This window comes from Mastacembelus armatus, chromosome 10 (genome assembly GCF_900324485.2).
Source record: "Mastacembelus armatus chromosome 10, fMasArm1.2, whole genome shotgun sequence".
NCBI classification, from domain to species: domain Eukaryota; kingdom Metazoa; phylum Chordata; class Actinopteri; order Synbranchiformes; family Mastacembelidae; genus Mastacembelus; species Mastacembelus armatus.
In genome coordinates, this window is record NC_046642.1 from 12,477,800 (window position 1) to 12,502,823 (window position 25,024).

The window sequence follows — 25,024 nt, forward strand, 5'->3', positions numbered from 1 at the left end:
GGCACAAAGTTCTGGCAGATTGCCACTCTGCATAGGAACATTTTGACCACTTGAGAAAGAGATGGTTGTGTCCAGGTAAATATTTTTGTCTTTTTGCGTAAATTATTGTTAGTCAGTGTGTATGCCTCCTGATAAAGAACCCCATCCTGTGAGTGCCTAGGTCCTATATGAACACATGTTCGGACAAAAGTAGAACAATGCTGGTTATTTCCCACTGTCTCAGGTATTTCACATGAGATATTTCTGTATTTGTCTTTTGTCTGTGAAAGTCTCACTGGATTAAGGTGGGTGTGGCTTTGCTGGAAACAAAAGCCTTTAGCAAAACCATGATCTGTTGTGAGGTAGTTTTTGTAAATGTTGTCTGAGAGATACCACTCCAGTCAAATATAACTTGTATTTTAAAAAGGGAGTGTTTGCAATGTGTTTGCATGTTGTCACTAAATATAAGCAACTAAAAACAACATATATTGTTGTAGAGATACTGTAATACTAAATACTTTATATTTTGGAAAACATATATTTACATATTTTTTTTAGTGATATTAAAGCACTGATGGTTGTACAGTCCAAAATGCTTGTGTGTTTTTATAGGACTTTAGTGTTTATTAATCCGGTATATACACAGTTGTGTGTTGAAGATGGACTCCCTTCCGAGTTTGCATTCCAGCCTCCAGTATCAGGCAGGGGTGTGTTGGCTCGGGGAGTGAAGCAGAGCAGTGGGGAGGGGAGCAAAAGCAGAGAGGAGCTTGATTGTGCACGCTTGTTAGCCTGAAATATCCATGCAGCAGCTGCACCATTTCCGTGGTGACACCTGCCTCCATGGCGCTGAGTTGTCGACATGCCTCTGTGTCAGTGTCTGCATGTCTGAGGCGCTGCGCATTCATGGCGTGTCCGACCTCTGAGAACACAGACGTTTAGTGCCCCAGCTAATGTCATGACATGCGTAACATCTCATACATGCAGCACAACACAGATGCATTTCTCTAGCAGTAGTGAACATCTTTACACTTTTTTGTTACATCTTTACGTATTTTATCTACTTTCCTCTCCGCTCTTTCCTCCCTCCATTCCTTCTTTTGTCACTCAAACTGGGAATTTTCTGTTTCCACGGCAACCCCAGCGGTGGAGGAAATGGATTAGATACTCTGCACTGTGCTGGGGGTGTGGTAGCTGTATGTGTATGGCTGCTGTATAGAGGGAGGGGGTGCTTATTGGGTGTATAGGTTGTAAAGAGGGATTGGGGTTATGGATGAGTGTTGTGTTGGAGACAGGGTGGGGGTAGCGGATGCTCTGAAACCACATTGCAGCAGATGGAAGCTTTTGATCCACTACTAACACTCACTTTGTTTCATCTCTTCAGTGGAAGGGAAATCAGTGTAACAGTGTTTTTCATTTTCTGGGAGGAGTTTGTATGACTTCACTTCCCTTCCACACCTGACCACTGTTTGTAACCTGTGTAAAAAAACAGCTTGTAAAGTAATAGTGAATGCAGTCCTGTCATCTGCCTTCTGTCTGTAGCAAAAACCTCTGTGACTCTAAATCAAGCTCTTACTATCTCTCAGTCTGTCTAACCCCCTTCATTCCTGTCTCCCAGTCTCCCCACTGTCTGATTTCCATCCTCCCAGCTGAGAAAACAGGCGCGATAGCTCTTGGCAAAGGAGAATGAGGCGAGGAGAGAGAGAGAGAGAGCTGGAGAAAGAGAGAGAGAGTGTGTGTGTGTGTGTGCGCGTGTGTGCGCTTTTCAGATGAAGAGAAAAAGGGTTTTCTGCTTTGAAAGGGAGCATTGTTTTGTTTCACATTGCCACAACTCCATCTCTGTGATGTAGTTGAGCCAGCAGCCAGCACATTACTGTGTCTCCTTAAATCAGGGTAGTGTTAGCCTTAGTAACATTCAGGCTCCAGTGCGCCTGCTCGCTGGCTGCCTCCTCTTCTTTTCAACCAAAAACTCCCTACAGAACAGAGTTATCTGCTTCATGGGCACATTCCTCTCTGCTAAACCCAAAACAGGGTTTTTCTGAAGAAGAAATGTGGCACATACTGTTTAGCAAAACACAGATTATTAATAATATGAGATAATGCTGGTAAGAAATGTGTTTTCGTAAGGAAGCAGTTAATGGATATTACTTGATTGATGTGTTGTGATGCAGGACAGTCTTGTTTTTGGAGCTGGTGGAGTGTGCCAACAGAAAAAAAGACTTCTGCTCTCTCCCTGTTAATTTTTTATAAGCCAAAAAAAAACAGCATTATCTCTCAAATGTAATCCCCACTAAGTGTGTCAGTTGGACTCAGGCCCTGCTTTAATTGACTGTAAATATATACATTCAATTGCAGAGTTATTCCCAACTAAAGTCCACACTAAGCCAGTTATTATCCCTGCTGTGTTCTCAGTGTCCATCCACAGAGCAGAGCTCTGTCCTCCAACATGTGGTGACCCAACATGCTGCAGAAACAGCTGCAGGATGAGAGGAAGGCGGGAGCAGGGGGGGAGGGGCTGGCATGGAAGGAAGAAGAGAGGAAGTCAGTGTATGAGGAGGGGTGGTGGTGGTGGTGGGTGTGGAGGGGGGGTGTCTTCCTTTCTCTGGACTACTGAGAGGAGGAAAAAATGAGTAAAAAAGGCGCGGAAATACAGTTCCTGTACCGCCACAAGCAGCTTACGTCGTGTCCTGCTCTTTCCTCACATGGATCAGAGGTGGTACTCCTCGGCCTGAAATGAGATCCTTGTTTCCTTTCGCTGGAGGTTTCTGGCAACTCATTTACTGAGAGGGAAGAGAGGAAGCCTAGTTTTCTGTCCCAGTTTCTGATGAGAACCTAGGCACATTAGAGTAAATTTAATTATGTAGCTATGCAAGGAATTTTCAGAACTCTTGTTTGAGTATTTGAATATCTGACAATTATATAAGTGTCTGTTGGCTGCCAAATGCCTGCTTGCTCTACCTGATGGTACACATGTACATACACATGTACATACATGTGTCACCATCAGGATGTGACAATGCCTGTTTCCCTGTTTTGTACCCCAGCTGTCTGACTAATTGTATTACTGCACAAAGACATCCCTTCATCTATACATCGCTGTTTTTTGTTTCGCTGTCTTTTTTCCATGTATGATGGTCTGTGTCATTCTATTATGCATATCTGTGTGTGTGTATAATCAGCAGGAATGTGCTTAATTAAGCGAGATAGGGTAGGGGTGTATGAAGGGGGCAATAAAAGAACAATCTGCCCATTCTGTTGGGTCTCCCCTCTGGGAATTGGCTGACACATGGGCACAGTGAGGACAGCAGAAGTCTCTGTGAGTCACAGGATGACAAACATCAGCTGACATAGCAACTCTAAAGCTATTTAGAAACCTTAAATAGTGTAGAGCATACATTATGTACCAGCATGAATAATGCCTCAGTTTCCTTTCATTGTTACCCCAAATTAGAAAACCTCTCAAACTGAAGTTCATGCTGGACCTTCCCAGTGAATCAAAGTGGGACTAACCCACAATGGGTTTTTATGTCTGACTCAACCACTTGTGTGGGATCTCCTGCTTGGCTCTGCCATGTTTCCTGCATATGTGTCTGTCTGAGTGTTGCCAGGTTTGACTAATGGCTGAATATGTTTGTTTTCCTGCAGGTCATTCAGCTCAGCCGGGCCCTGAGTCGAGCCAATAATGGCCGCTGCGTAGAGTCATAATGAAGATGTGGAGAACAGAGACGAGCATCCAGCACATGGGCTGACAGTTGCCGCAGCAACCACATAACACAATGAGAGAAAGGAGGGAGAGGAGGAAGCCATTTTGGGTATGTGAATCTAAAGGGTTTGCTGCTGTGTGAATAATTGGATTGTTGAGGCCTCAAATAGCAAAAGAAGAATTTTTAGATGGGGGAATGAAAACACCTTTAATCAGGTGCACTCTCAGCTGCCTCATAGCTGTTGGTTTTGTGCAGTGCTGAGGAAGCTGCCTTGACGTAGACAACCTGCATGGGCTGGTATTAGAAGGGACGTCATGCCTGATTCATAAGCCACACTCATATTATCGCCATCTCTGCAGTGCCTCAGTCCTTCCATTCATCCCCCTGATTCATCTGCAGGAGTAAGGCTTTTGTTTGTGCTTAGTGACGTCTCCTTGGCTATTTATAGTGTTGCATGTTATTGTGCAAAACCTTGTTAAAGGTACAAAGAGACTGAGAAGGCTACCATGTTCCCAACAGTCCCTGAGAGGAAAAGATGTATGAGAAGAAAGATGCAAACGATATGGCGGAAAGAGGAGACACTGTGCTTAGGTGGAATAGATGTGGTTGACTTTAAAATCCTTTTATTTGTGCCCAGTGCTTTTATTTGCATTGAGATATTCCAGACCCATAATATAAGGTCAGGTGGTGTTTAATTAGCTTTTTTTTTTTTACTTTCTAATAAGTGCACAAACAAAAGGTTTGAAGATAGATTCACATACTTGCATGAAATGCACAGTGACTGAAGCATCTTTCTTTTATTATTTCTGCTGCTACAATTTTCAAAAGCACAATATGCAGCTATACATTTTTCTGCTCAAGGTAATATTTCTGCAGCAACTTTCAAAAATTGTAAAAATATTTTTTACAATGTAATTAGACTATGTATTATTGGATTACTTTAACATTACAAATAACATCACAATAATGTGACCTCACTCACTATTCCTATTTATCATGTAGTAAGGTGGATGTACTAAGTGTGTTTTCATTTGGAACAGACACTGACTTCCTGTTTACCTGCCTCATAGCCACAAAGAACACCTGATGGATCAGAGACCTGTCGGAGTGCTGCGGTCCTGCTTACGCTGGGTCACACAGACAAGACACCCCAGGAACAGGACACCGGCTCTGGTGAGTCTTTTAACTTCCTGTATTATTTACTGTTAGCTCAGTAAAAAAAAAAAAAAAAGCAGACTATTTAAAGTACAGATACACACATTATCTTAAAACAAATGACACAAACAATATTTTTTAATGATTTCAGAATCTTTTTATTTGAAATGTCAGTGTCCAAGAGAAAATAAAACAGCAATATAAATATTAGCATAAAAATAAGAGTAACACAGGGGTATAGCGTGGGGACTAAGCATTTGATAAGAAAGATAATACAGCAGGATAGAGTAGTATTAATTCAGCAGCGGACGGACTTACACATATATAATATTTATAGTCATTTGTTCATATGGACAGAAAGAGAATGAGAGGCATTTTTTCACAAATGCACAAGGTAAAATCACCGCAAAAGAACATTAAGAGGTTACAGAAGGATAGAAATATTTCCTTTTTTTCCATTTTGTTTCTTTACAGGGTGATAAAAGATAGTAGAGAGAAATGAACACAAAAATATGCGCAACACATATCACAAGTTAACTAGTCTACGTGTGTCACTTTTTTTTTTTACTTATCTAAACTTATCTTTAATTCATTTATTTACACTGAAGAGTTAGTTGGCTTTCATGGTGCTTAGTTACTACATTGCAACACAAACTGTTGAACATCTCAGGTTTTTATTCATTTATTTTTTGTTTGTTTTTTCATTATTATTATTTTTAGCTGTGGTTTTTTCTTGTTTTTCTTGAAAAACAAAATGCAACACATTCCAGTAGTAAGCCACACCTTGTGGAAAGGGACTTTTTGTTTTGAAAATGGTGGACGTGGTCCCTACTATACAAACAACTGGCTCATACCAGCGACAGGGCTTGTGTTTATTTACAGTGGGGAAAGAGCCTCACAGGACCAGGGAGTGGAGGGGAGAGGTGAGTGGTAGGAAGGCTGAGGTTTCCCATTGAATTCAGTGCTGGAGGGATATTTGAAAGTGGCGTATCCTCACCAAGTCACAGCTGTGCTTGGCTCTGTTGACCTGGGTCAGTGCAGTAGAGAAACTTTAAGGGATGGGTCAAAAGTGGTTCTTCTGTACATTCAGAGAGAAGAACCAAGGTTTTTTCCCACCCCATTGGTTGATGTAAAGATGCCACCTCAGACTATGCACCCCTCACTACCACCCCTCCATTACCCCTGCCTTTTCTCAAGCAGCTGTTTCTCCACAAGGTCCTGACAGACAGATGGATGGCAAAGTAAAGACTTCATATCTTATACAAACAATTCCTCTATGCTAATGAATCTTTATACCCCCCCCCCCCCCCCCCCCCAAAAAAAAAAAATACGATACTGTGTCACATCAAGAAGTTTCTTCAGCACTTCAGGATAGGGAGGAAAAAATACTTCATGACCATAGAGTCCAGCAAAGTGTCTAGAAACTCCTAAGCACTTACATTGACCACATCTACTGTATGTGTTTCTCTAAAGACTGAAGTGATTACTACCCCTACATCATCATCATCATCTTCAGAATACAAACAGTGCATTTCTCTTTGTTTGGCTCTCAATGTGGGGTAGTGAGTGAGGGAAGGGCATGAGCTGGGTGTGGAGAGGGGCTGACCGAGGGTGCAGGACATGTCTGTGCCCATCTGGAGGTGTTATACAAGACGCCGGCCCCTGCTGCTATACCACCTGCATGGCTTTTGACTCCATGGCACAATATCTACAATACCACTCCACCCTCTGCCAGCTTTTCCTCTGGGTGCATGCTCAGGTCACACTAATATCAGGAGACAAAAATTTTATCTTTTAAACTATGATTACAAAAGTAATTTTCATTTTGTGTCAATGTGTAAATGCTACATGTGCATTCTATTGACCTGCGATTGGAGGGAGGATAATAGATTCAGGTTGTCCTCCTCTTTGCTTTTGCAATGCATAGTTTGCAACTCTAAGCTATCAACTGAATCTTAAAGAGCATGCAGAAGAGTTTGTAATACCTGTCAAACAGCAGCCTTATATGCTTTTAAGACCCTGCCAGGCTGGCCCTATATAGGAATCTAATGAATGGCAACTAGCGTACTTTACAATAGCTGACTTTCCACCTTTGGGAAAGACTACAATAACTCCAACATGAAAGACTAACAGTTCATCTCTGAATACATCACTGTGTGTAGAATTGTCATCCCACTAAATCTCTTTTTCCAACTTCATTTGATTTCCCCACAATAAAAAAAATAAAAAAAAATAGCAGTAACCCCCCATACCCTGCCAAAACTATCTACCAACAAAGACTACAAGCAATATTAGACCTTCAGCACAACACCAGCAGCTGCCACCAACACATTCAGATTCTTTAACACATGCTTTCAAAGAATCGTCAACATCATCCATGTGATCAAAAGTGATTTGCTGTTATGGTTTAGACCGTGGCTAGCATGAGCATAGCATGATAGCAGAGCAGTAAGATACCTAATGGGTGGGTGTGGGGGGTTGAACTTATTCTTCCACCTCTAGCCATCCAGATCTACTTCTTCTCCTTCTTGGTGGACTTCTTCTTGGAGGCAGGGGTCTGGGCGGCCTTGGGTGGCTCCTGTTGGGCCGAGGGCTGGGGTGGGGGCAGTGCCTGCTGGGTGGCCTGTTGGGCCGTGGCCTGCTGCTGCTGGGGGTTGGAGGTGAGGGTGGCCGTGCTGCCAGGGATGTAGACGTTCTGGCGGTAGTCAGGCACGTGCTGCAGAGTGAACTGGGGGCTGTAGCGGGTGCTCAGGCCCATGGTGCCAGGTCCCAGGGTGGCAGTAGCCTCACTCACTTCTGGGGGGAAGAGAGACAGAGTGGGGGAATAAGGGGTAAGGAGGGAGAGGAGAGAAGGATGAAGAATGTTAGAGAAGAGGATTTTAAAAGCTTTAGTCTGTATATCAATATTATGCATGAATGGTGAAAGGAAAACGAGTTACAAAAAGACATTCGGCTTCTGTAAGGAATAAAGAGAGATTCAGTGTGAAAATTATAGACAGAAGAGGTGTTACAAAGTGGTTAATTGTGTGCTGATGTTTTTTTTTTTATTTTTTTATGTTTTTTGTCAGAAGGAATGATTCGTCTCCCCAGCATACTCCTCTGTGGCTCTGCTTTTCTAATACGCATGCCCTGAAACTGTGCGCATGACGTAGCTGCTCAGCTCATAATGCTCCTACAGCCCCTGCAATGCAGAGCCAGACACAAACACTCCCTCCCCCATCCTGTAGGTTCTTTCAACCTATATCAACACACATATATGTAAAAACTGTCATGCTAACTGTACTGAGCCAAAATGATTACACCAAAAGTATAGTTTCTAATAATCGCCCGGCTCTCACAGTGTTTTCTTAAGTGACTGGATTTTTTTTTTCTGGGTTAAGGTTAAAGAAAAGGTCAAATAAACAGTGGCAGTTTCAGTGTTGCTCTGCTCTGATGCCACTAACTGTTCACTTTGCCTTTGTGCTGACATGCAGGTTATCACGCAGCCTGACAGAGCCTGTTCTCTCTCCGTTCATGCCGATGGAAAAATTCCACACAGCATCCGGTACGGTGTCCGGGGGGGGTCTGAGTGTGTGTGATGTGAGGTTTTGATGGATAAAATAACACTGGAAACTATGACTTGAGTCTGTTTGGAAACAAATCTTGTCGAGTTAGCTCCTCCATTTGTGTGTTTCCCTGTCAGTTATACTTACTCTTGCTCTGCCAAAGCCAATTGTATGTATATTTTTCCATGACACTACAAAAGCTTCTATAGTAACAGGCGAAAGATGAGTCACTGTGTGTGTGTCCCTTCACTGCTGGTTAGGCTGTCACTGCAGGATTTGGGATGTGACAAATGGGAATTTTTAGTTGTGTAAGAGCCTGAAGATTGAAGATTGTATATTAAGTGTAAATGTATCATCCTTGTTTTCTTAATGTGCTTTTACATCTTATTTTAATTTTCTTTATTTGATTTAAAGACATTTAACATAAAATAAATTTGTTTTTAGATGCTCTTTTCAATGCTTTTAATGTAATTATATGCCTTGTAAAGGCAAAATTGCACAGTGTATGAATGGTGCTATACAAATAAATTTGCCTTGCCTTGCCTATGTAGCTCAATAGCCTCTTGCCTATAGATTTGCCTTGCCTTGCCTATGATAGAGTACTCTGCACAGTGTGTACAGTGGAAACATTCATTTCAGCCATGTTATTGAATGCAACACATCAACTGCACTACTGTTTATTAGAACAACTAAAGGTAGCTACATCCACAGTATAAACATGACCTGAGGCTTCCTCTGGATACTTACAGTGAGAAGAAAAAGTATGTGAACCCTTTGGCTTGATCTATATTTATCTATAAATCTGTCCTAAAATATTTATCTTTATCTTGATCTGAGATACAGTAATGAAGAAACACCATTTATTTTATCCAATGATGCTCAGAAGACTTATTTATATTGAATACATAAGTTAATCAAATTTAGTCTGGAAAAAACACGTCAAGCTCTCAGCTAATGACATCAACAAAAGGTAACTGGAGATATGACTTGGCAAACCTGGAGTTCAGTCAGTGAAACCAGATTGGAGAGGAGGGTTCGAACTGCTTTGACTAAATAAAACTCAAAACACCTTGAGTTTGATATTCGCACAAAGCATCTGCTGATGTGAATCACACATCCCTAAAAACATAAGACCTACGATCAGGAATAGTTGATTTGCATAAAGCTTGGAAGGTTTTTAAAGTCATCTCAGAAAGTTCAGATACCCATCAGCCCACAGTTAAAACTGTGGAGCCCAGTGAGGTGAAAAAGACGCCCAGAGTAACAGCTTTAATGCTTAGATTGAAGCTGGTTAACATCTCTGTCCAGAGGTGTTCAAACAAAGACATAAAAGATTATAATTATTAACTTAACCTTATTGTGGCCTAGATGAAGATCCGATCACACTCATTTTAAGACCAATTCATGCCTATTAGGTCATTCCAAAAGGTTCACATGACTTTTCCGTTTTTCTTCGTACAACTGGAGTAGGTAGGACACAGGCACTAATTGGAAATGTCAGTGGAGAGCGAGATAAATTTATCAATGAGAGTATCTGCCTAGTTGGCGTCTAACCAAATAGAACCTAAATAAAACCACGACTGCCCACATACACTGGAAAAACAGAACAGACCAAAATGGGTTTGGAAAAGAGAAGATGAATTAATTGGGGAGGTAAAAGATGAGCTGCACTACTCACCGTTAGCTGCAGCCATCAGCGCCTGGAGCTGCTCAGCTTCAGTAGGGGGCTGGGGCCACGGGCCAGTTCCCATGGCAACCTCAGGTCCTCCAGTTGCCCTGTGGGGAAAAATGAGGAAAGAACTGTAAATAACTAGTGGTTTCTCCTCTGCAGTGCATGTATGTTTGCATTGAGCTCATTGGTTTGACAGTTTGACACTGGCTTATGATGTAAAGGCAAAGCAGCTGATGAAGTACACAGCCTTTGGAGAACTCAGCAAGGATAACAAGAAGGATGCATAGTCTACAAAACAGGGTGTGTCTCAAACACACACACACACACACACACACTATCGAACACACTCTTGTTAAAGCATGTAAAAATGTGTCTGCACACAGACACACAGTGGCAAAGCGTGTTTGTGAATTCACACATGGTAAACCTTGTACAGCATTCACACTCTCCTGTATGACCATCTGATAAGCTGTTGAATGATCCCACCTTTAAAGGAAATAGCTGTCTGCACAGTCGCACATACAGTTTGCTCAGCGAGCACTAAACATTTCCATCTGGGCAAACTTCACCTTCAAAGCCTTGTTTATTTAAACTCTGCAATTTGCATGTGGGGGCAACAAAGGAGAAAACAGACCTGCAGCCTATTATGCTCACCTACTTATTTCCATTCCCCTACTTGTGTCACACCAACATATGCTTCACAACTAACAACTAGGTCACATTGCTTTAGTCTTGGCTCTGCTCCTGTTCCCAAAGTGCTAGTAAACCTCCAAGTTTGAATTTTTAGATGGTGGTTTTATAGAAATGAAACTGTATTATGTTATCTTTGCACATTCTGGTACATTATGTCAGAACAAAGCTAATAAAAGTCATCAGACTGCATACAGTTTCTGAACTGTATGTCTGTGTGTTCAGTCCATTTGATGGTTTTTAGTAGCAACAAACCACATGAAGGCATTTAGTGGAGGATTATTTTGGCAGTGTGTACAGCCTTAAAGACATGCCAGGGATCACGACGACACCGAGGTCTTAAGCTCGACTTCTAACAAAGGCTAAAAATGAGTAAAGCAGGACTGTATGTATATAGACAACGGGTTAAATGCATGGGCTGTACACTCTCTGCTTTTGATTAAAAAAAAACAACAAAAAAATCCTGGGACAAATTGGTTTCCTCAAGGGATTTAAGAGAAAGTAAAGGACACTGAGGGGGGAAAAAAAAAAGGAATTCTAACACAAAACACTCGACTCACGCTGCCAAATCACTCTGCCAAAACTGTGAAGTGGTTTTTACTTCAATGCCAGAGAGAGACTCAGGGAGAGAAACATGCACGTCCTGTTCCAGGCAGCTAAGTAAAGCCAGGGCAGCCATTTTGTGCCTCCTCTCAAAAAAACACATCAAGTCAGATAAAAAGGAATGCTTCATTTGTGACAAATAAGCATCTCACTGCACTTATCACATCCTGTGGTTGTGTTAAGCACTTCCTGTGGTCAGGATTATCACTTCCTGTGGGTAAAATTGTGACCTGTGGTCCAGAGGGATGTGCCTGTTTAGGCCAGACAGTGCTGCTGTTTTTATGGCTGCGACCTTACATGACATGATTTAGCACCGAGCTTGACTATCCCTCATTGGTTTTGCAGAGAGCCTTAAAGACATTAACTTAAACTTAATTTCAGCCCTTACAGCCGGTCACATGGTGTACATGCGGTCTCATCTGCATGTTGGCCTCAATAAGTTAGCGTGGAATGCTGTTTACTCCACTGAGGAAACTCTAGAAGGTATTTTAAAGAAAACTGATCATGAGGCAGCTGTTTTGATTGTTTGCATTTTGTCATCATCCACCTAATAAATCACATGAAAAAGCCACATGTGGTGATGCTGAGCTACAACCATCACAGACACACATCAAAGGCAACACTGTATGGGTTAAGCCAGTCCCCTAGACGAAGAGAAAACAAGAGCTCTCAGATTATAACGACTATATGTATAGCACACACATACAAGGCATAGCAAATCTACAAAAAACACTGCACGCAAACTCAAAAGTGTCACAGTCCTTTCTACACCACAGCAAGCATTGTGGCCTATGCACATGGATCAACAAACCCCATCAAACTTTTAGGGAGACTAACAGAAGCTATGGGTTAGGTACATCTACACACAGCACTATCTAAAACTTTAGCCGCTCTCTGTCCTTATCAGCTGAACTTCACAAAACTCAACACTGATCAGCCACTAAGGACAGAAAGGGACCATAACAGTGTCTACGTCTAACATTGATACCTTGTCCCACTCTTCGGCGTCCATCGTATGTGTGTACCGTACGGCATGTGGGGACTAAAAACACAACAAGTTATACAGTCTGAAAGAACCGTTGTGTATTTGACTGAAAGTTGGGGTTAGTGCAGACAAAAAGCCAAGATACTTTGCTCTACTTCTGAGTGGAAACTATGTTGAGTCTGTCATATTCATTTAAAATACCAAAGATGGGAAGTCAGTTTTCTTTTTCTTAATCATGAACATGATTTATGTCCATTGCATATCCATATTCTCAGTGGTATCCAGTGGTATCTGGTGGTGACTTGTGCTTGTTTAACGTTTTCCTGTCTTGGCTCAACAGAGCATTTTGCTCCAGATGGCATGTTACAGGGAGAAGCCTCGACTCTAAGATATTGTGCAATCATTGTTGTGAAAACTATTCCTGCACGCAGTCCATTTTAGCAGCACGCACACTCCCTAAACCTCATAGCTGAAACAGAAACACACTTCTATCGTCATTAAGTGGCAAGCCACAGACAAAAATTACATTTCAGTCATTTACAACCTCTCGGATGGCAGAAAATGGAGAGAGAGCAAGAAGGATGAATCTGCTATCCCATCCCCCCACTGCATCTGGTCACCATTTCTCATCAGTAGTACTGAGTGATGGCGCACAGGCTGAGAGTGCAGAGAGGAGGGGAAGGGGAGGGGGAGTGGAAGCTGCAGCAGCCATTTTACAAAGCAGCCTGAGAAGAGATGCTCATTCATGGGTGTAAATCAGGAATATGAATTCACTGAGCAGAATCACACAATAAAATGCAACCATAAATTGTGACAGATGGTTGCATTATAATTTCTGTCATTAGCAGTTTACAGTGAGCACGCTTGAACAGGATGAGTTGCTATACCTGCAGCAGTCGCTACCACCCCCAGTTTTTTAAACTTCTGATCCTTCAACACTCTGTCTTTATGATAAGCTAGCCTTGTGCAGCACAACAACATGGCCTTGGCGGTACTGGGCGTTTTATCAGCTAATGTGTGTTTTTGTCAGTTTCACTCACCCGCTAGGTCCGGGTCTCTGTCCCTGTGTGAAGCGCCAGTCATTGTTGGGAGGCTTTTGCTGTGAAGAGAGCAGAAGACGCAACATGAAATGCATGTTTGCACATGCAAAATGTTTGAGTTGGACCATTTTGGGTGATAAGATGTTGGTTTTGTGGCTGACACATCTGTTTGTGTTGGTGTTTGTATGTGTCTGGGTCTCTTGTGTGCCTGTCTGTGTCTAGAAACCCTTTTCAGTTTTGCAGTGAAGATCAACAAAGGGTTACAGATGGCAACAAATATCTGTCTGCTCAGGCATCCATGTTGGTCCCAGAGCTGTGAAGCATAAAATGCTGCAGAGGTGCAAACACTGAGAGAGGTAGACAGACAAACTGAGACTGTGCTTATGAAACAGAAAAAAAAAGCAGGAATAAAAAAGAACAATCAACTATCTAACAATGAAATATGCCATAAAACACATCACACATCTAAAATACAGAATTTAAGAGAGAAGAGAAATGCAGGTGCAGACAGATTAGTTAGATTCCCACACTACTAACTGAGGAAGAATGTTTTTTTTAAAATATATTTTTAAAAATCTAATAAATGCAGACAGTCTATTCTTTGCTATGGCTATTTATTATGATAACCAGTTGGTGAAAAGCCTCTTCTCTCTATATGTCCCTGCTACTCTATTATATCTTCCAAATCTGCTGCACTCATGTCCATCACTACCTCACTGGCCATGTCACCATGTCTTTCCCATCTCTCGACCACTTTCCCCATCTCCTAGGCTTTCTTGTTGTGCAGTGATGCAGTGAATAGAGCCTTGGCTTGGCTCCAGATTCTGCCACCTAATCGACACAAGAGCTCCCAGAGAGAGAGAGAGGCCAGCGGGATGATGTGCTGCATTATTAAAAGAGCTGTTCTCCCTTGAGGTAATGATGGAATGAAGCAGGAGAGAAAAAAAGAAAAATACCTGTTCAAAAGGAGGAGTAGGCCTATTGCAGAATAAACCAGCGACTATCATGACTGGAGAATCTATTCAAATACGAAAATAAGCAAATGCACTAAGTGATGGTCAGTTAATGGACACAAAAAAGAATAAACAGGGTTGCTAAAAAGTGAAAACGGAGGCTCGTGTTCAGTATCCACGCAGTGACTGACACTACACAACAAGGGACTTACAGGAAAACCAACAGCAACTTAAACATAGGGACTAGAAGACGGTTTTGTGTTTCACTGTATGGAAACTCAGATGAGATGAATATTTATCAATCTGTAGTTATTAAATATTACAATACAAACAAGCTGTCAGTAAACTAAATTTCAGTGTTACATCCTCACAGCAAACAGAATTGCCAGAACTGGAGTTGCTATTAACACAACACGAAACTATAGTGGACAAGGATGAGAAGAGGAAGAACTCAGTCAGTGTTTAGACTCTATAAATGTATGTGTGTACTGTATTTGTATAAGTCATGTGAGTTTTGGTAAGGGGAGAAAAAAAAAAAAATCAGCACTCAGAGGCAAATATCCACAGAGAGGCCCAGCATTCCAGCTGTGTGACGTGTTCTCACCACACACACACACTCTCACATTTCATTTCAGGTCAGATCCCACTGCAGACATATGGAATAAAGGTTAAGAGACTCAACTCCTGGGTGTCTTCAGGTAAATAACTGATACCTGGCTGCACATACACATCACAAGTAGAAAGACAATTCTCTTGTGCTCAAGTAAAAAGTCATACTTTGTGACTTAGAAATACTCAGGCCAACCACAAACAGTTAAGAGTTGCTGGGCTCTTAAGCTAAGATGGTTTAGACAACAACAGTTGCCAGGGGAAACAAATCCAGCTCCAGGTTTAATAGCATGGAGAGATCAAAATCTAATTGACTTTACTGCCAATTATCTGAGCATCTTTAGCTATGGTTGTTTCTTTACTACAGAAGTCTCTGGAGTCACTTTTAACAGCTAAGATGAGATGGAGGTATTTAAAATGCACAATTTAAATTTAAAGAGACTTCAGGCAGACGACTCGGGCACATTCGGCCCATGTAGAGCGAGGAGATTACATGTGAATGTTAACTTTACTCAAACATCTGGTTTACTAGTTACACATTGGTCTACAAAAGAAAACCAATCACCCCTTTCTCTCTCACTCTCTGAGAGGGGTAAACAATGCAGTGTATGCACACACACTTCATTCACGCATACAAATCCACCTGTACTGTGGAAGATCCAGTTTCCTGACATGCACACAAATTGTATTGGTGTTAAAAGAACCATGGCCGCACTGCACCTGGTGCTCTGTGGAAAGAGGAAGTTGTTTCTGTCCTGTTGCTCTGATAATCTTTAGCACACACACACACACACACACACTGCACTATATAACCTTCAGTGCATCACTCCCTCATGTTGTTTCCCAGCTATCTCACACTGTTTCCACAGACGATCTGCTTTGTTGCCACACATTGATTATACTAGTGGAAATCAGGATGTCTAACCTCTAAAGTGCTAGATCCATTACAGTTCACTCACTGTAGGGGTTAAGCTTAGAACTGACACTAGAAAACAAAAAAGAAGAACAATGTGTGGTTCTTGGTTTTAATATTTCTCTCCCTTAAACAAATACTATGACTCAACAAAACCCTTAAGGACAGTTTCACTGCATGAGCAAGTTTTGTCACATATGCAGCTTTATCATTGATTGAAAAATATATCTACAAAACACAGGCTAACTGGGGGAACATGTGCCAACACGTGCCACTCATTCAAACTCTAACCCACTACTGAGTAGATAGTTGGGGGAAAAAAAAAGATGGAAAAGGCAAATAGCAGTATGCGAAGTAATGGGTCAAAATCATATCAGCATTAAATGATGTGTATTTTATCGTGGGAATATTACTCTTAAAGGCAAATATTTACATGTTACAGGTCAACTGGAAGCAAAAGTCTTTATTAACCAATAGCTCAGGGAAAAAAACCAAACTTCTATATAATTTTTTTCTATGCTTTCTGTGTTAGCCCAAGGTTAAATAGAGTGCCAACACTGCATGCTGCAAATGAAATGAGGATACAAAAAGAGGGCAGCAGGAAGGCACTCGGGCTCCAGGGTCCTGCTAAAATTACACACTACTGGAGGGCTCCTTGTGTCTGATGCTTTGTACACACAGTCAGACACACACATAAACAAGCACGTAAACACCCACAGTGGTGGTGGTGCTGCTGCCGCTCCTCTAAAGCCATTACAGCCAGTTCCTTTCTGTTGCTGTGGCACACGTGCATAAAGCCATCCTTCCTTTTCTTTAATCTATCCCTCTATCTCTGTTCCTCTGTTGTCCCTAATGCACACGTGTCACTGGAGCAGGAGCCAGATGGTACCCTGCTAACCTCAGGGACAACCTAACTCAACACAGACAGTGAATCTATGTCACCAGAAACACGAGGATCTGATATTAAATAGGCACAAATGTAAACATCCTGTCGTGTGGACAATAAATAGCTGTCACCTAAATACTGGAACACCAATAATGACCTTCATCTATCATGGGTTAAGGATGAGAAAACCACTTTTTATCATTGGATTCCATTAAACTGAATCATTCTGATAAGAGCACCGTCAGCCATTTTCTAACTCTAACACTCCTTCCTTTGCATTAAACCAATAAATGAGCTGCCTGTTTCCTGTGCACACGATGATCTGATTAGGCCTTTTTTCAGATGCAAGTCTGAACACACAAAAGAGGGTCTGAAAATCAAAATTAGAAATGGTTGTGCGCACAAACAGCAAGAACAGTCTCACTTATGCGCTGTGAGTCCTGGAACCAATCACCAATGCTTGGAGGACAACAGGAAGTCAGGGGTCAGGCTATTGACCCCATGAATTCCTGTTTTTTAGCTACTGCTTTATTCTTTCACTCATCCCCCCCACCCCACTGCTTTTACCATTTTCTTTCCTTGGCCCTTTTCCTCTTCTTCAACCCCCCTGGTCTCTCCCTCTGTCATCCTGTTCCCCTCTGTCTCCCAGCCATTCCACTGAGCCAGCACCGCAGGACCTATTTTCATCTGTTTGTCTCCTCCTCACCATCTGTTAGAAGCACTTATGTTTCTCCCTTTTCCTCTTCCTTTACTGTTTATTTGCTTATATTCAACTACTTTCTTTCACCCTCACCTTCTCCTTATCAGTAGGTTTCCTATTCATAAAGACGTTCTCTCTAGCAATTTAGAGATAGGAACAAGTCAGAGATAGGAACTGTATTTGTTAGCCTCAGGTCAGATTAAATATTAAGCAGCTCTTCAGTGTAACCAAAACTTGTCTTGTAGGACAACAAAGCTCCAAGTGCTTTTTCACCATGTAGTGAGGGGAATCTTCCAGCGAGAACACGATAGAATAGTGCAGAGAAGTTATGTGATCTAGGTCATTACTCTACTGCCAGTAGACAAAGCATCAGAACTAGTTATGGCAGCACAGTATCAAAACAGTAGATGAAACATAGTTTAGGCACTTATACATCCCAAAAACTCACACACCCACACTGAAACACCTGCACTGGTCTCATCCCAACATTTGGCATAATGTTGGGTTCTAAGCAAGGTTCGCTCTCCCACTTAAGCCCTCACCTCACAGGCTGAGTTCATAAGGTGCTTCCTGCTGAGTGTCATGTTGAGTGTGCTGTTGTGACTCAGCATGGGTGTTTTCATAAATACAAAGTCACTTCGGCTGGATATGGTGGAGTAGCAGGGCCTGTAAGTGCGTGTGTGTGGCTCCTGGGGGCCTCCAACAACTTCCATATATCGTATGGGTCCATCAGTGTTGAGCTGCAGGTGCAGGTCCTTGCTGGACCTCTGATGGTAGCGGCTGGACCTGTGGTGACCATAGCAGCAGCAGTCAGAGCCTCCCAGCCCTGGACCACGGTGCCTTAGGCAGCGTACCATGAGGACAACAAAGGTGATGAAGGACACACCTGATACACAGGCTAGAGAGATGATGAGGTACAGGGTGATGTCCGACATCCCTGTGCGCTGGTAGAAAGGTTTGTGGCGAGGGCTTGCTGGAGCATCATCGGCTGCGCCCTTCTCATCCACAGTTACTGTGATGTTCACCGAAGTGGACTTGGGTGGGTCACCATTGTCTTGGATGATGATCACGATGTCGTAAGAGGAGCCCTCTTCCTCCTCAGCCCACTTGCGAGCTGTGCGGAGCTCCCCAGTGTGGGCCCCAATACGGAACATGCCAGCATTTGGTCCAGGGGAGATGGAGTAGAACAACCATGCATTGTGCCCACTGTCTGCATCCACCGCTACAAGTTTATTTATGAGGTGCCCTGGGCCGGCAGATGGGGGCAAAGTGAGCTGTATTCCTTTATCTTTTGGGTAGGAGGGATGTACAATCACTGGTACATTGTCATTGACGTCCACCACAAACACGTGGACGGTGACGTTGGCTGTCCTTGGGGGCACCCCAGCATCCCTGGCCTGCACCTCAATACGGAAAGCATTTAGCTGTTCATGATCCAGAGAGCGCATGCTGTAGATCTGACCACTCTCTGGGTTAATGTAGACATAAGAGGAAATGGGAGAGCCCTGGACCATGCTAGGAAGGATGGAGTAGGAGACACGAGCATTTTCACCAAGGTCTGGGTCAGTTGCTGAAACAACAGCGATGGGGGCACTGGGGGCATTGTTCTCTGGGATATCCACAGAGTAAGAAGGCTGGGAGAAGGTGGGGGCATTGTCATTTACATCAGACAGCTTCACCACAAAGGTGGTTTGTGATGAAAGGCGAGGGGAACCAGCATCAGTGGCCTTGATGACCACTGTGTACTCTGGGACAGTCTCACGGTCCAGGCTGCCAGCGGTGATAAGGCTGTAGTGGGTGCCGAAAGCTGAATTAAGTTTAAACGGCAAACCTGGTTGGACAGTTAATGTAACTTCGCCATTCACACCAGAGTCCAGGTCCCGTGCACTAATGAGGGCTATCACAGTCTCTGGTGCCGAGTCCTCCCTGATAGGACTGGTCAGTGATGTTAGTGTCACCTCTGGCGCGTTGTCATTCACATCAATGATGTCCACGATGACGTTGCAGGAGCCCTCCATAGCGGGAGAGCCGCCATCTCTGGCCTGCACTGTGATGTGGTAGGCGGTGGCTTTCTCATAATCCACATCACCTTTCACGTGGATCTCACCGCTTTTAGAATCCACACTGAAAAGTCTGAGAACCCTTTCCGGTGTGTATTTGCTAAACAAATAAGATATTTCTCCGTTGCTACCCGAGTCAGCGTCAGTCGCGTTCAGTTTCGTTACTAAAGTGCCCCGTGCGACATTTTCTAAAAGCCTAACGTTCTTCACCGGCTCGTCAAACACCGGCGCATTGTCATTTACATCCAGGATTTTAATAAGTAGAAGTGTTGAGCCAGATTTCTCCGGCTGACCCCCATCCACAGCAGTGAGCAACAGGCGAAACGAGGCCTGCGTCTCCCTGTCCAAAGATTTATCCACCACTAGCTCTGGAAACTTGTTGCCGTCACTTTTAGTTTCCACATTTAAAATAAAAAAGTCGTTTGCAGCGAGATGGTAAGTGCGTAAAGAGTTACTACCCACGTCTGGGTCGTGTGCGCTCTCCAAACGGAACCTTGTTCCCGGCGCTGCAGCCTCTGATATCTCCAAAGAAATGTTGCTGGTTGAAAACCGTGGCGCATTGTCATTCACATCCAGAACGTCCACTACCACGCGATGAATTTCTAAAGGGTCGTCCAGAAGTATTTGAAGGTGGAGTGAACATGCTGAATTTAACTCACACATTTGCTCCCTGTCAATTTTTTGTTTAATTACCAAATCGCCGGTCGCCTGCTTTACCTCAAAGTACTGCGTTGTGGATTCCGACACCAGTCGTAACCTCCTCTGAACAATCCGCTGAGCAGTAAGACTCAAATCTTTAGCGATATTCCCAACGACAGACCCCGGGCTTAGTTCTTCCGATACGGAATAGCTGAGCTGAGCGGACGCGCAGGAAAGGCAGGCTAGATAAAAGCAAATCCTCCACAGCCTCCCTTCTCCGGAGCGCTTTCTCTGCCTGGAGTCCATTGTGCTGCGCTCCCAGGATCGGACAGTGGGAAAGTTTCTAATTTCTCCTTTCACCGTAACGTATCCATATTGCCATTAAAACCAAACAACCAGCCTCGACCGTAAACATCTCCCCTTTAAAAACAAAGCGACTTTAAGTTTTAATGTGACCATGTCGGCCGCATTTAAGCACAAAACTAAAAATCAAAGTATTTTCTTTCTCCACTGAGACTCTGCTCTGTGTCCTCTGCCTCACTCCGCTCATGGGGCGGGGAGAGGCCACAGAGACCTGCCCTCTCATTGGAAGACTGGGCTGGACCAGCGCTGTCACACAGCTCACACACACACACACACAGCAAACTTTTTAGTGACTTCATCTCCACAGACACACAGATGTGAACTTCATTCTCCCTTTTTAAAAGTTTGACAAGACAAAACAGAGGGAATAACAGAAGGAGAAATGTAATGATTTTTAACATCACCCATAAATAAAATGTGGATAGATGCCACATTATTGTTGGGAAAGAAAGACACTCACTGAGAACTCCCTCTTAGTCAAAACAATAGCGCATGGGCAGCTGTTATTTATAGCAATGCTATTTTTATCCGCAGGGGGGCATGGTTTCCAAAACTGGTTTTTCTATAGTCCAAGTCTGTATCAAATCAAAGTTTAAATGCAGCGTCGTTCTGCAAAATATTTAATGATATGCAAACTATAAACATGACAGGCAAAAGATACAGGTGACGTACAGGTGACGTAACCACGACTAAACCGTTTCTGTTAGAGTAGAAACAGCAGAAATTAATTTTCATCGTTGCAAAAAATATAAAGGAAGGGAATTTACGAAAAATGTCGAAAAAACACGAATTTTATTTAAACTGGGCGTTTTAGCTATGGTAGCCTACACATTACCATGTGATTGGTTACATTGACATGGTATATGTCAATATAACTGTAGTATAAATGTAGTATACTACATTGGTATAGCAAAGTACTTTGCAAAGTATACTTTGCTATACCAATGTAGTATACTACATTTATACTACAGTAGCATACTTACATTTACTTAGGTCATATATTCCACGACCCCAAGCAAGTCAGAGTTTTAGATACAGAGCATGTACTAGGCAGTACACAGTCTTTCTATGTATGATCATATGGAACCAGAGAAATGCAAAGCACAAATCACTAAAGTCTAAAACCAAAACAAATAAATAACTGAAGGAAACAAGAAAAAATTAGGACCTCTGTTGAGCCCACTTTTACAAACACAATTTCACACTTAGATCAGCTCACCTGCTGGCTCTCAAAGGTCCAGGTGCTGTCCGGTAAAGACGCATCCAGGACACTGATCACCTCCTTAAAGTCTGTGGTGCTGCTGGGCTTAATCAAAGTGAAATCACTGTACTCGGACATTGGAGACATACAGGACCTGAAGGACTGACTCTGAGACAACATGTCTCCTCCCAGGACCTCCACGTACTTTATAGGTCCATCAGTGTTGAGCTGAATCTGCAGGTTCCTGTTGGGGTTCTTGTAATCATCGCAGTCGCTGCGTCTCATGCAGCAACTACCGCTGCTTCTGCTGTTTCTGATGCATTTAACCGCTAAGACGAGAAAAGTCAGCAGAGACAGCACGGACACCGAGGCCAGGGACAGAATCAGATAAAGGGTGATTCTGCCGTTTTTCTTGCTGGGCTCGGACACTTTCTGTCGCAGGTCTAAGATGGGCTCATGGAGACCGTCCTCCAGCAGGATGGACACCGTGACGGTGGAGGACTGGACCGGCTCCCCGTCGTCTCTGATCTCTATAAGCAGCCTCTGAGAGGAGTCGTCCTGCTCGGACACAGCGCGTTTAGTCCTCACCTCCCCTGTGTACAGATTGACAGTGAACAGAGAGGCGTCTGTGGCCTCCGCCAATTTGTAGGAGATCCAGGCGTTATGGCCCGAGTCCGCGTCCACGGCCGTCACCTTGGTAACCAGGTGACCCGCTTTAGCGGAGCGGGGCATCCTCTGATGAGAGACGGAGCCCAGGGCAGCGGAGGAGGGGTAGATAACAGCGGGGGCATTGTCGTTCTGGTCCAGGATAAAAACATGGACTGTGGCGTTGCTGCTGAGAGACGGAGAGCCCTGGTCCTTGGCCTGAACCTGAATCTGAAACACCTTCAGCTTCTCATAGTCAAACGAGTGCATGCTGTAGATGCTGCCGTTCTCGGAGTTAATGTAAACATAAGATGACACAGACACGTCCTGTACTTTAGAGTCCAGTATAGAGTAGGAGACTTTGGCGTTGTCCCCAAAGTCCAGGTCAGATGCTGATACTGAGAACAGTATAGAGCCTGGAACCCCGTTCTCTTTTAAATATACATTATATGAGGGCTGAGTAAATACAGGAGGGTTGTCATTGACATCAGTGATGGTGACAGGTATAGTTTTCTTACTGGACAGAGGAGGAGAGCCTGAGTCAGTGGCTGTTATCTCAATATGATACTCTGAGAAACTCTCTCTGTCTAAAGCTCCGCTGGTGACCAGAGCGTAATTATTAGAAAATGAAGGTTTCAGATTAAAAGGAGAACCACTGGTTACCTGTAATGTTACTTTACCATTATCACCGGAGTCAAGGTCTCGCGCACTGATCAAAGCCACTACTGTGCCACCGGGTGCGTCCTCACGCACTGGCTTTGGCTGAGAAGTGAGGACAATTTCCGGAGTATTATCATTGAAATCAGTAATATCAATCTGCACACGACAGTGGCCCTCCATTTCAGGGCTGCCTTTATCTTTTGCGACTACATCAATGTCATGTGTCTTGGTAGTTTCATAGTCTAACTCCCCCTTCAGTGTGATTTCACCTGTTAAGGAGTTAATATGGAAGACTGACAACACAGAATCTGGTGTCCGGGAGCCAAATGCGAATTCAATTTCACCATTTAAACCTTCATCTGCATCTGTGGCTTTGGGCTTAATAACAACAGTTCCGTTTATAGTTTTTTCACACAGCGATACTTTGTAAATATTTTTTTCAAACACAGGAAAATTATCATTTATGTCGAGCACATTTATGGTTATTTGTGAGGTTCCGGACCTTGCTGGAGTCCCTCCATCTAACGCTGTTAGTAATATTTTATGAACCGCTTTTTTCTCTCGGTCTAAAGGCTTTTCTAAAACAAGTTCCGGGACATTCTTTCCACCCTCGATTTCTTTGATTTTAAGAGAACAGCACTCATTTTTACTAAGAGTGTATGACTTTAGTGAATTGCTTCCAACGTCGGGGTCTGTTGCACTCTCTAAAGGAAAGCGGGTGCCCACTAATGCCAGTTCGGCTATTTTTAGAGAGATTTCGTTTGAAAGAAAAATTGGAGAATTGTCGTTAATGTCTCTTATTTCCACCTCTATCCGGTGTAGCTGTAGCGGGTCCTCAACAACAACCTGCAGAGGCAGAACACAGCTGGCGCTTTGTCCACATAAAGCCTCTCTGTCTATTCTGTCATTCACCACCAGCTCGCCCTTCCCCGCATCCACGCTGAAATACTGCTTACCAGCCTCAGAGGCGACTCTCAGCTTACGGTCAAAAATCTCAGACAGTCCTAAACCCAGATCTTTGGCTAGATTTCCTACCACAGAGCCCTGTTTGAGTTCCTCTGGGATGCTGTAACGAGTCTGTCCGTCTATTGTATTCCACAAGAGAAAGAAATGATGCCACCAAAGAACAAGCCACCTCCAGTCTCGGTATCCCTTTCTCTTTGTCATCCCTGAATCAGTAAAATACAGCATTTCCAATCCACAGAAAGACGAATCATAAACTCAAAATCCATATTCCAAGAGAGGGACAAATTCCACAAAAAAGACGCTTCTTCATTGTCAGAGATCAAATTACGCTATAACCTTAGACTCAGAGTATAAAAACCACATACCTACTCTCCTCCCATTCTGAGCATTGTGATTTTGGTGCTGAAGCTGCATGGGGGAGGGAGTAGATCTCTTTGTACAGTTCTGAATGCTATTGGTTCACAGCGTCTCTCCCTCACATCCAATGAGAGCGACACTGAGCATCACTGTTGAAGACATAAGAGCCATTTTCCACTGGTAGGGAACAGCAGGTGTATGGAAACAGACTTTACAATTTCGGTAACTTGTAAATGTAAAATACATTAAAACATAAATCAATATCTGTAATTGATCAAATATATTCACCGTTTTATCTTAATTTCCCTCAGACCACATTGATTTCAGTGGGCATACACTGTTTTTTATGTATTGAGTCAGCCCAGTAGGTTTAAACAGTTCAAACTATTACTGTGTTTGCTAAACGCTCATGCATTTTCCTGTCTCAACTAAATGACATCAGCAACATGTGTCCTTTGTGTCATAGGTCAGTGTCGCTGTTCACCCCTGTGGTGCTGAAACGCTCGGCTGGAAAAGCTATTCAACATTTTAACACACTCTTCAGTTTAAATCACAGCCCCTGTGTCACAGATCTTTTAATAGGTGGTTTTATTTGATTGAAGTAATGTACGTCAAAATATATAGTCAAAACATATTAATGGTATTATTTATTATCTATTTAGAAACAGGGAAACAAATATCCAGAAAATTGAGAATCTGTTT

The 25,024-nt window shown here is 43.1% G+C and overlaps 1 protein-coding gene across 16 annotated transcripts in view; it reads right to left on the reverse strand.

Moving 5' to 3' along the window:
• Nucleotides 1-6,144: 6,144 nt before the first annotated feature.
• LOC113144193 (protocadherin gamma-C5-like) overlaps nucleotides 6,145-25,024 on the reverse strand; it is a 261,353-nt gene continuing 242,473 nt past the window's right edge. For 13 of the 16 annotated variants that reach the window (XM_026330060.1, XM_026330055.1, XM_026330050.1 and 10 more), the window contains exons 2-4: nucleotides 13,371-13,429; nucleotides 10,059-10,156; nucleotides 6,145-7,631 (exon numbers count right to left, since the gene is read on the reverse strand). In XM_026330060.1, coding sequence (XP_026185845.1) covers nucleotides 7,348-7,631; nucleotides 10,059-10,156; nucleotides 13,371-13,429 — 441 coding nt within the window. In that variant the 3' untranslated portion in view covers nucleotides 6,145-7,347. Of the gene's footprint in view, nucleotides 7,632-10,058; nucleotides 10,157-13,370; nucleotides 13,430-17,973; nucleotides 20,681-21,712; nucleotides 24,167-25,024 lie in introns of those variants that run through there. The other 3 variants (XM_026330047.1, XM_026330045.1, XM_026330046.1) reach the window with 3 other exon arrangements.